We start from the raw sequence: 10,000 nt of genomic DNA, 5'->3' as shown, positions 1-10,000 counted from the left end.
AATTGTTTATTTTGATTCGTCTTTGTCAAATATTCATTATCATGAAATGAAACAAAGGAGAATTCAAATTCAAATACAATTTCAAATAAATATGAATTGAACCATAATACAGATAATTCAATTTGGTATGCGCCAAACTGATTAATTGGTAAGGTACATTTCCAGTAAGACAGGGAGGAGAGATTCAAAAGGTCATGCCTCATGTACAGTGTAATAAACCAACACCTACAGCAATGACCTAAGTTTAGGCCTATCTGTCGCTTCCCTTCACTTTAGATGCATATTTGCAGTAACATCTAGTTGTACTGGTACCAATGACTTATGTATTATAAATAATCAACTTTATCTGATCCCCTTGTATTATTATTATTAAATTTTATTTTCACACGGCATGAATATGCAGGCAAGAACAGTTTCTTCACAAACTATCCACTTGGTCTTAAAGTATGATAAATGACTGCTTTGTAAAAAAGCACCAAACAAAATAACATCATCACCCTCACAACTGGTTGTTCTTTCTTGGGTAGTTTTACACTTGCATGGGCTCTATCCTTAAGCAATAATGTCTAAGGAAACTTGATGTGCAGCAGAAATGTAAGACGAGTTATTGTGCTATAAAGATTGTCTTGTGCAATACAGTGAACGTTACCTTGAAGAATCTTTTGCACTGGTTCAGATGCCACCTCTGCTGCCGTGTGGCCTTGAAATGATCGCAAACTGATGTCTGCACCATGAGCGAGTAGGATACGACAAGCTGAGGTCTGCCCAGCCGCTGCGGCTCGATGCAATGCAGTCTCACCAAGAGCATCTACTGCATTGACCTGTAATTTAACAAATTAAATCATTGTTCTCAGTGAGATTTTCTGAATGAATAGTAAGGAATTTGTTGTGGGTAGATAAAGCAAAGTACCTCAGTGAAATTTCTTGATCATGGTTTGCACTACCATTACAATACAGACCTGCCAAGATTATTATGGCTACACACTGTACAATGTTTGTAATGGTTGGTGTCTAGGATGTGGGCCTAGACCCCCTAAAACTCTTGTAAACTGCACATTCCAGTTATAGTTATAATTATTGTTTTTAAAAACATACTGGCCAGTACACTGTACCTTAGATCCATTTTTAATTAAAGGTTCCATTGCATCAAGATGTGACTTCTCAGATGCAATGTGAAGAGGTGTCAAGGAACTGCAATCAACAAAAATAACTATGGATAAATAAGGGTGTTAAAAATAATATTATAATTCACTACTGTAGTCAGTGGTTTTGATAAGTACTGGTAGATGACAGAAAAGGTCAGCTGCTTCACTTAACCCATTGGCACTTGAACTGCCCTGGACTGCCCGCATTAACAAGTAAAATTGTCTGGCGTTAGACAGGGTAAAATCTGTAAGTGTCACTCTCCGGGGTGAATTGGTTAGGGAAGTTGGCTACTTTTTTCCCTAAATTGAAAAAATTCTTTCAAGCCAAAGATTAAAACTCGTTTTGACAGTGTCAAAATAAATTTGTCAAAACATGATCATCAATTTATATAATTATTGCTTTTGAAATGTGGCATTTGGGAGCACTCTTTTAAAAATGGCATGCCTAGAGGAAGACACCCTTAGAGAAAGGGGCGGTTCTGCCCTTTGTTGACACAGTTCTGCGGTTCTGCCCTTTGTTGAGCAAGGATGGCACAGTCGGTTAGTGCGTGGCCTTGGTGCAAGAGGTCCTGAGTTCGATTCCCAGATCTCACATCCTTGTTTCGCCTTCTTTCCGTTCTGTGTAGCTTAAATAGCTTTAAATACCCATAAAACGGAGCACTGATGGCGAGGGGGGAATAAAATGACGCACCGTCAACCTCAGGTTTGTCAGTTGAATTACTGTTACCAGTTATCGATGTTAAATATGGTTGCTTTACTTTACTTTTACTTTAGTTGGTCACTTAATTTGTAGAAACCCCTATTTAGTTCATGCATGCTTTAAAGATTAATTTATTCTTACTCTTTGTTTTGCAGATTGGTATCTGCTCCCTTCTTCAGTAATATTTCAATGGCAGCTTTTCTCTTTGGGCAAACAGAACTCACTGCAAGATGCTGCAAATAAAGAAAACAGAATAGTTCATTGATGACTATAAGCTGACACAATGCCTTTTCCATGCATCACTCACCAGAGAACTCTCTAAAGTGAGAGGATGCTGGAAGTTGATAATCTCAGAGGTGATGTGTTTTTTCAATTTGGTTGAGTCACAAGATTTAGCTGCTTCCAGGAGTTGATGACCCTTGAATTCAACTAAAAGAAAAGAGAAAAGGAAACAACATTAATTTTACTATTGTTCTTCTTTTTTATATCTGAGCACAAAGGGGGTTGGTGGAAATATTCGACAAAGTTATACAAACCCAAAATGCAGTTGAGGCTTTGCATAACTTTCGAGAATTCTCCTAACCCCACAGTGTTTAGATCAGGAGCTAAATGTACATTATGCAAACACGTAAAACGCCTTCCATTGCTTTTCTAAAATAGCCTCCTCTGGGAAAGGAAGAGAGTGTGAGGTGACAACCATGTTTACATACAGCTGTACTCTCATGCAAATACACCTAATGACTTTGATGAGAGCATGTGTATTATCTGAGTTATTAATTTTTATGTACATGTATTTTTATTCATTTTACACAATTTAAAGGCGGTACGGTATACAGGTATTAGCTCATGTATATCTTATGACCTTGAAAGGAAAATGACTTGTACATTGTAAAACAACTTCATTTTATAAATTTGAAATACATGTAGGTCAGAGTTTCATGACATTTAACAAAACAACAATAATATTAATATTACTATTCTATTCACGCTTGTTGGACATACAGTAACATTGGTTGTTTGTATGACTAGCACATGTCATTTGCTCTTTACCCCCTCATATCTAACACACACTCATGAAATAAGTAACTCTAGACTATTTATGTAATTCTTATCGTCTCAATATTGGAGACAGATTTCAGATCAAAATCTTTAAGTAACAGTTTTGTAAGAGATAAAAATTTGACATACATGACAGTTTATCCTGGAGTTCCCTGGTAGGTGCAGCATCAACAGCTGCCTTGGAGTGGCAATTGAGTAAAGTGGGATCAGCCCCATGTGCTAATAACAAAGAGCACACCTCCACCCTAGAAAGGAAGGGAAAAAGGTGATAATGCATTTACATACATGTACATCGTAACAACTCTACATGCAAAATGCGCAATCTGTGGTGCACAAGAAAACCACCAAAGGGAAAGTCAATCCTAAAATTTTATAAATAAAAAACAGGGTCTTACTTTGCATTCCAGATACAATGCAGTAACCATGGCTTTACCTTGCTTTGGAAGCTGCCTCATGAAGGGGAGTAAACTGCCACAAATCCATTGCATTGACACTAGCACCATGCTGAGAAAGAAAATTACATGTAAATAATCAAACCTCACAAATAAACCTTTCCCAGTAATCATGCATAAATAATCTAGTAATGCATTCAGTTAGGTTTGCTACCACAATTTGAATGTCATTCTAATAATTAGCATTTTTATTTTCTGATTGGGTGAATGATAAATTATGAAGAATTTTTCCAATTGAGGAAAATGTTAAGAAACACCGTGCTAGATCAGCACAATAACTTACTGTTGAATAGGTCACAGGAATAAGCATTTAAGGGTTTGCATACCTTGATTAACAATTCTGTGACATCATAATGCCCATAAGAACAAGCATTGTGCAGAGGAACCAAGCCGCTATAATAAAATCAAGAGCAAAATTAATACATTTTATGATAATTTATTTGTAACTTTCACAGAGATAATCAGGCAGCTTCATCTCCATTTTGCTCCCATACAGAGTACATCCCCTAATCCTCACAAAAAAAAACCATTATTCTGGTGATTATAAATACAATGCTGGGATGTCATTGTGGGTGATCACATGTATGATCAGTGTGACATCATCCGTGAATAACAAATACATTGGTTCCATGTTGAATATAGTCTTGCTAGACAAACTGAGGCCTTGAATGAGTATTAATACAATGTATATTAAAGAGAACTTAAAAGGTTAAGCAATGAAGTCCCTGCAAAAAGATGGTTCATGTGGATTGTAATCTTTGGCAATGTTCTCCTTGTTTGATTTTAACAATATAAATATCTTAAAATACATCTGCTCTGTTTTCATCTAATCTCATATTTTTAGGGCACAATGAAATAACCATAACAGTCTTTAAATCCTGCATTTTTTGCAAAGACGAAAACTGTACTTAAACTAACCAACCTTTCCTTTAATTAAGCTCAAACCCCTACAGTGTAGTTACCGCTTTCTCAAACGAGCTTAGTCTGCCTTCGTAACCCGAAAAAAATGGGCTCCGCCTGGTAACAGTGATCCCAAGCAGGGGAATCACAACTCACCCTTTGTCCTTAGCATGCACATCTGCCCCATGCTGTAATAATAACTGAACAACTCTAACTCTGTTATAACCAGCAGCTAGGTGAAGAGGAGTTGACTAAAACACAACAAAATTCAATAAATAGAGGATATCACATGGCTGGGTACGAAATTTCTCTAACTGTGTTGAAGAATAAATTATTTCACAAGTGAACGAGGCAAACAAGTGAAATAATTTTCAACACAAGAATTTTTTGTAGTCCTAATAAACAGAGAACAATGGGCAATATATTATGTAACCATAGCAGCGGTGGCATTTTCACACATGAAGATATCATGTTTTCACGTGAAAGCTCACCTGGTATATAAAAATTATTATAATTATATTTCATTTTTGTGTTTATATCATAAAAATGAATGTACCGGTAAAAATAATAATTATTACCGGTACATACAAACTGATCAGATATAATTATTATACCTGATCAGTTTACTAGTGAACCTGGATACAATCCTGTAACAAACCTTCCTTCCGTCACTAGCATGGCAGTTTACATTCAGAGGTGTAAGCAGTGACATGAGCTTTTCTTCATTGCCACTTCTATAATAAAGAAAATTCAAGAACACAAGTTAATTAACCTACAGGTATGGGCCCAGTTGTTCAAAAGCCTTTTGTTTGAAAGCCCTTTCGTTCTAAAGCCTTTTGTTTTTGAAGATTGACTTCTTGTAATGTAAAGTTTTGCTGAATTTCGGCATTGAACAGCATTTGGGAATAGAGACATAACCTCCTTGGTTAACGTTTAATCTGGGATTAGCGTTAATTGGCTTTTGAACAACCGGGCCATGAAGTCGTAACTTTAGAGCAGGATCAGGATGTTCAATTTCTTTTGATGTGACAATACCTTGCTGCTTCCAAAAGTTCCTCTTTTTTGTATTCACCTATTGACAGAATCAGAATGAGTCAGTGTAGTTGGCAAAGACACGACTCAAGCCCCAATGTTTCAACGCTCAAATTACTGTCTTCATCATAGGTCATCAAAGGTTGAAACAAGAGTGCTTTCATAATATCACTGATTAGCACCCTTTCTTTTCCATGACACATAAATGTACTCAAGATAAAAGGCCATTGCCATCACCAATGAAAATTAATAGGCCAAGCTTTCAAACACAAGCAGGAGGTTGTACAATATGCGAGCCAACATGCAAGCCATGCAATTATTGATAGCTAACCCTTTGAAATGGGTGCTTAGACTTTGCTAAGACTTAAAAGTGAGACTCACATGACTTGCTGGCTCACAGTTTGTCAAGCCCCACAAGCAGTCATGGTACAACTGGTTGGTGGTTGTAATTTCCTAATCATCCAAAGCAATTCTTATAATGTAATAATTAATAATTATTGCTGTAATTATGTTATTATTCTATGGTTAGTTTCACTTAATGTCACTATTCCATAATTTAAACTAAGAGTAGAGTGTAACGCGACTAGATAGTGTAACGACAACAAATAAGCAAATAACAATATGGCGTAATTGAGGGGGACACAGCCCTGTGGCAGGTTTTTACGCGACTTAATAATAGGTGCAAAAACTAAAAGCCTCACTTATTCCCCCACAAACGTGGGAATAGAACAAGAGTATTGGCAGAGCCTTTGTTATCTCCCCAGCACAGCAGAGGCTGGATCGGACAAGATAAAGGCAAGGATATAAGATGGCAAGACACAAGCAATGCCAAAGCTTGGGGGAAGTCGCTACGCAGACTTAACCGCCACAGATGCATGCAAGGCATGCATCCCCCCAAAGCAAGGCCAAACTAAAGAAAATCGCCCGATACACTGGCCATTTTTGGAGCAGCAGAAAGTAACACCGATTCCAGAGTGCGAATATAAAGCTGGTAACAATCTGACGACCAGCGACCTAACACCTTAATTAACCAGTCTGGTAGGCCCGCAGCGGCGGCGGCAGACGCCGCCCCTATGCGAAAGCTGTGACCCTTAAGGCTCTCATGCGGGAGGCCCGCGCTTCTAGCAGAGTCCCGAAGTAAATGAGTGACGGAGGACCGTGTGAGGTAACGACCCGACTGGAAATAGAACAATGGCCCCGAACGTGGGTTGGCGAGGAGAAAGTATTGCTGCATTGCGGAGACAGGGCACAACAAAGAAGGGCAACGGGCAATGACGAGGGATTGCCCTGCCCTAAAACTATCCGTTTTAGAAGACTTGAGTGTAACAAGCAAGCGCTGTGGGCAGACCAGACTGGGACAAAATGTAACGCAGTCCTTGGTAAGATTAAACTTAGAACTAAAACTGCGCACCCCCGGATAGGTAAACTCGCTACACCTAAGGAAGGCGAAAAAGCCAAGGGTAAAGGCAGCCCATATCATGGAGAAATCCCTTGGTCCTAGCCAACTACGTAAGATGGGGCGAATGGCTAAGAGTACGCCCGGGGTGACGGGTTGTCTGCGGATACGAGAAGACCCTTGATAGCGGAGAATTCCCCTTAATATCTTTTTTAGGAGGAGTCTTCCCCTTAAGGGATCTTTGTAGCCTGACATAATGTGGAGATTGCGAACGGCAGCTAAATAAGTCTTAATCGTGCCATGGCGGACTGTACGGGCCAAAAAGGAAGCAAAATAGATAAGAGTTCCCTCTGATGCTGGGAGGATGTCACCTGTGGGAGTGGCTAGGCGGTTCATGAGACAAAACTGAATAAAACGTTTCTCCCCAGAGGTATACGTGCGGTTGGTGTTCCACGACAAGGCCCAGTTGGCATACTTAAGGACTTCAGCTTTCAGAGGGTCATGAACGAAGGCGGGATGGTGCAGGGGGTCTGGTTGGCACCGGGAGCGAGTTCCCTGAATCGTTGAACCTGAAAACGGGACAGGGCGTCAGCTATTTCGTTATGCGCCCCGGGGACGTGATGAGCCTTAACCAGGAAATTATGCTTCATGGAAATAGTACCAGGAAACGCACCAAGTCCATGACCCTGGGGGCTTTTGAATGACCCGAGTTAATGATAGCGACAACGCTCTGGTTATCACACCAGAACTGAAGACGTTTGCCGGAAAAGTGCGGGTACCACAGTGCACAGGCGATAACAATAGGGAAGAGTTCTTGCCATTCAATACTTATCCCTTTGGTCTTGTTAATGAGTAAATTAGGGGGCCACCTACCCTGGAACCATTTACCATTGAAAAAACCACCAAACCCAATTGTACTAGCGGCATCAGTATAGAGCTGCAGGTCGGGGGAAGAGGTGACCCGGGAATCAAGGAAGAAGGATCGCCCGTTCCATTGAGCGATGAATACCTTCCACATTTGAATATCCCTGGAAAATTCCTTGTTCAAACGGATATGATGAAAACGACTCTTTACCCCTCGGGTGAGGTTTATAATGCGCTGGAGGAAAGTTCTACCCGGGACTACTACTCTGCAAGCGATTTGCAGAGTACCGATAAGGGATTGGAGATCTAAAAGGCGGGCAGAACGGCGGTCGGTAAAAGAGTCCAATAATTGCTGAATCCTGGCAAGTTTATCTTCAGGCAATCGCGCTTCCATGCGGTTACTGTCCAGTACAACGCCCATAAACTCTAGAACTTGTGAGGGCCCCAGGGTCTTAGAGGCGACGGTGGGAACCCGAAGGGACATGAAAACCTTAAGAAGGGTAGTAAAGCTACCTAGGCAGTCAAATTTAGTTTTCTCTGCTAAAAAGAAATCGTCCAAAATGTGTATAACATGGCGGAGGCCATAGTTGTGTTTAAGAACCCATTCTAAGGCATCGGAAATTTGGTTAAAAAGGAAGGGAGCACTGCGGAGCCCAAATGGAAGGTAAAGGTCTATGTAGTACTGAGATTGCCAGTATATACCCAAAAGGTTCCAGTCTTCGGGATGGATTGGCATCAGACGAAAGGCGGATTTCAAGTCCGTTTTGGCCATAAAACTCCCAGGACCCAGGGACCGCAGAATAGCGATCGCGTCATCGACACGAACGTACTGCAACGAATAAGGATCCTTTGGTATGTGGTCGTTTATACTATCCCCTTCAGGGAAAGAGAGATGATAAATAGTACGCCATTCGACAGAGTGCTTTTTAGGGACCACGCCTATAGGGTGACACTGCAAGTCAGGTAGGGGCGGGGAGGAAAAGGGGCCCGCAATTCTTCCCAACTGCACTTCCTTATGTATGTTCCCAGAAACGACTTCAGGATGTTGAGAGGCGGATATCAAGTTACACGACACCGGGGCTGGTGGGGGCCTAGGTAACCAATGCGAGTACCATACCGGAGGGCACTGATTAAATTGTTAACAAAGGAGCTATTAGGGTGATTAACTAATTCAAGCACTAATTTATCAACATCTAACGGGGTGGATACAGTTGGGTTGCAGCCTAGCTGGCGTTGCTCCACCTTATTTCTTGCTGCGATCGCTGGGGTTGGCTGGTCTGTTGCTACTTGCGGACTGTTTGGGACCGGAGCAGTTGAACTGGGCGTGGTTGCTTGAGCCGCAGCGACGGCAGTGGTGCGGGAAATAGCAGGAACGGCGTTGACAACCGGAAGGTTTATTGAAGTCAAAGCAGACAAGGGCTTGACGGCGAGGTTTTCTGCTTGGGTCTTGGTTGGGGCAATCTTCCGCTGGATGGTACGGGCTAGAGCACACAGAACAATGTGGCTTAGCTAGGCCAGAGAAGGTGACTGTCCAAAGTTCAAGATCAATTTTGTCCCAGGGTTTTGAAAGGTCGTAGGCGGCGCGGCGTCTAAACTGTTCGTCGTATGCAAGCCAGGCTAGGCCCTTAAACTTAGTGACTGCTTTGCTGATAGTTTGCTGGTATTTTAGTAACTCTAAGGCACGCGAGGGATGGACAGCGACGATCACCAGCATGTAGGCAGTAAAGGCGTCTAGCCATTTTTGAAAAGTGTCAATCACGGGTTTTTTCCTCCTAACCAGAGTTAGCGGGGACCCCTGGGAACCCGGTGACGAGTCCTCGTAGCGTAACTGCAGAGCGGGGGCCTGGGAGCGATACATGAAGTCGGGCAGTAATAAACAAAAGTCGATGTACTCACCGCGGAGTATTTTGTCTTCGAGGCTTTTTTCTAAAGGACGATGCAGGCCCAAAGGAGTCGCTGTGTTCGGCATACGAGGACCAGGAGTGCGAAGGTCGTCCGGGAAACGGGCTTGGGCCTCGTGGTTGTTAAAGACCCGTAAGGCTTCGTTAACAGAGGCCGACACGGTCTCTTGGATGGCCGACATTTGGGCGGGCGAAAACACCGCATCCTTGGGGACTTGTGGCTCGAAGTCCTCGAACAGTTCTTCCACTGCTGAGTCCATATCCGACTGCTCGTCGTCGTCGGAACTGCGAGTCTCTGCGTCGGCCTGTTCTGCAGGGACACTGGGCTGCGGACGCGGTCGTACGCGTACGTTTGAAGCCAAAGATTTATCTTTGTGCACCCGTCCATTCTGAGCGCGACTTCTGGAGCGACCAGGGGTGGCTGCCGGCGCTGATTTCGTGGCCAGCCTCAGCCTTTCAACCAGGTGGGCACGGCTTCCAGTGATAGGAAGATTAAGGCTCTGCAGGCGAAGGCGAAGAACTTCGCTGGAGAGGTTCTTGAAGTCGGCTGT

The 10,000-nt window shown here is 42.3% G+C and overlaps 3 protein-coding genes across 3 annotated transcripts in view; all 3 read right to left on the bottom strand.

Moving 5' to 3' along the window:
* Window positions 1-10,000, bottom strand: part of LOC138042982 (poly [ADP-ribose] polymerase tankyrase-1-like) — a 34,066-nt gene that overhangs the window by 20,415 nt on the left and 3,651 nt on the right. The window contains exons 5-14 of the mRNA XM_068889078.1: window positions 5,292-5,328; window positions 4,915-4,990; window positions 4,413-4,507; window positions 3,683-3,749; window positions 3,338-3,408; window positions 3,034-3,149; window positions 2,153-2,274; window positions 1,987-2,078; window positions 1,113-1,191; window positions 650-821 (exon numbers count right to left, since the gene is read on the bottom strand). Of these exons, the coding sequence (XP_068745179.1) occupies window positions 650-821; window positions 1,113-1,191; window positions 1,987-2,078; window positions 2,153-2,274; window positions 3,034-3,149; window positions 3,338-3,408; window positions 3,683-3,749; window positions 4,413-4,507; window positions 4,915-4,990; window positions 5,292-5,328 (927 nt within the window). The remainder of the gene's footprint in view (window positions 1-649; window positions 822-1,112; window positions 1,192-1,986; window positions 2,079-2,152; window positions 2,275-3,033; window positions 3,150-3,337; window positions 3,409-3,682; window positions 3,750-4,412; window positions 4,508-4,914; window positions 4,991-5,291; window positions 5,329-10,000) is intronic.
* LOC138042984 (uncharacterized) lies at window positions 5,835-8,597 on the bottom strand. The gene is made up of 2 exons (XM_068889080.1): window positions 7,390-8,597; window positions 5,835-7,253 (listed from the first exon to the last, which is right to left on the bottom strand). The coding sequence occupies exons 1-2, from the start codon at window positions 8,318-8,320 to the stop codon at window positions 6,199-6,201; spliced, it is 1,986 nt and encodes a 661-aa protein (XP_068745181.1). The 5' UTR covers window positions 8,321-8,597; the 3' UTR covers window positions 5,835-6,198.
* Window positions 8,606-10,000, bottom strand: part of LOC138042983 (uncharacterized) — a 2,105-nt gene continuing 710 nt past the window's right edge. The window contains exons 1-2 of the mRNA XM_068889079.1: window positions 9,445-10,000; window positions 8,606-9,029 (exon numbers count right to left, since the gene is read on the bottom strand). The exon at window positions 9,445-10,000 is cut by the window's right edge and continues 710 nt beyond it. Of these exons, the coding sequence (XP_068745180.1) occupies window positions 8,608-9,029; window positions 9,445-10,000 (978 nt within the window). The 3' untranslated portion in view covers window positions 8,606-8,607. The remainder of the gene's footprint in view (window positions 9,030-9,444) is intronic.

Source organism: Montipora capricornis, chromosome 3 (genome assembly GCF_036669925.1).
Source record: "Montipora capricornis isolate CH-2021 chromosome 3, ASM3666992v2, whole genome shotgun sequence".
NCBI lineage: Eukaryota > Metazoa > Cnidaria > Anthozoa > Scleractinia > Acroporidae > Montipora > Montipora capricornis.
The sequence above is the reverse complement of the archived record's forward strand: the minus strand, read 5'-3'. Positions and strand labels throughout refer to the sequence as shown.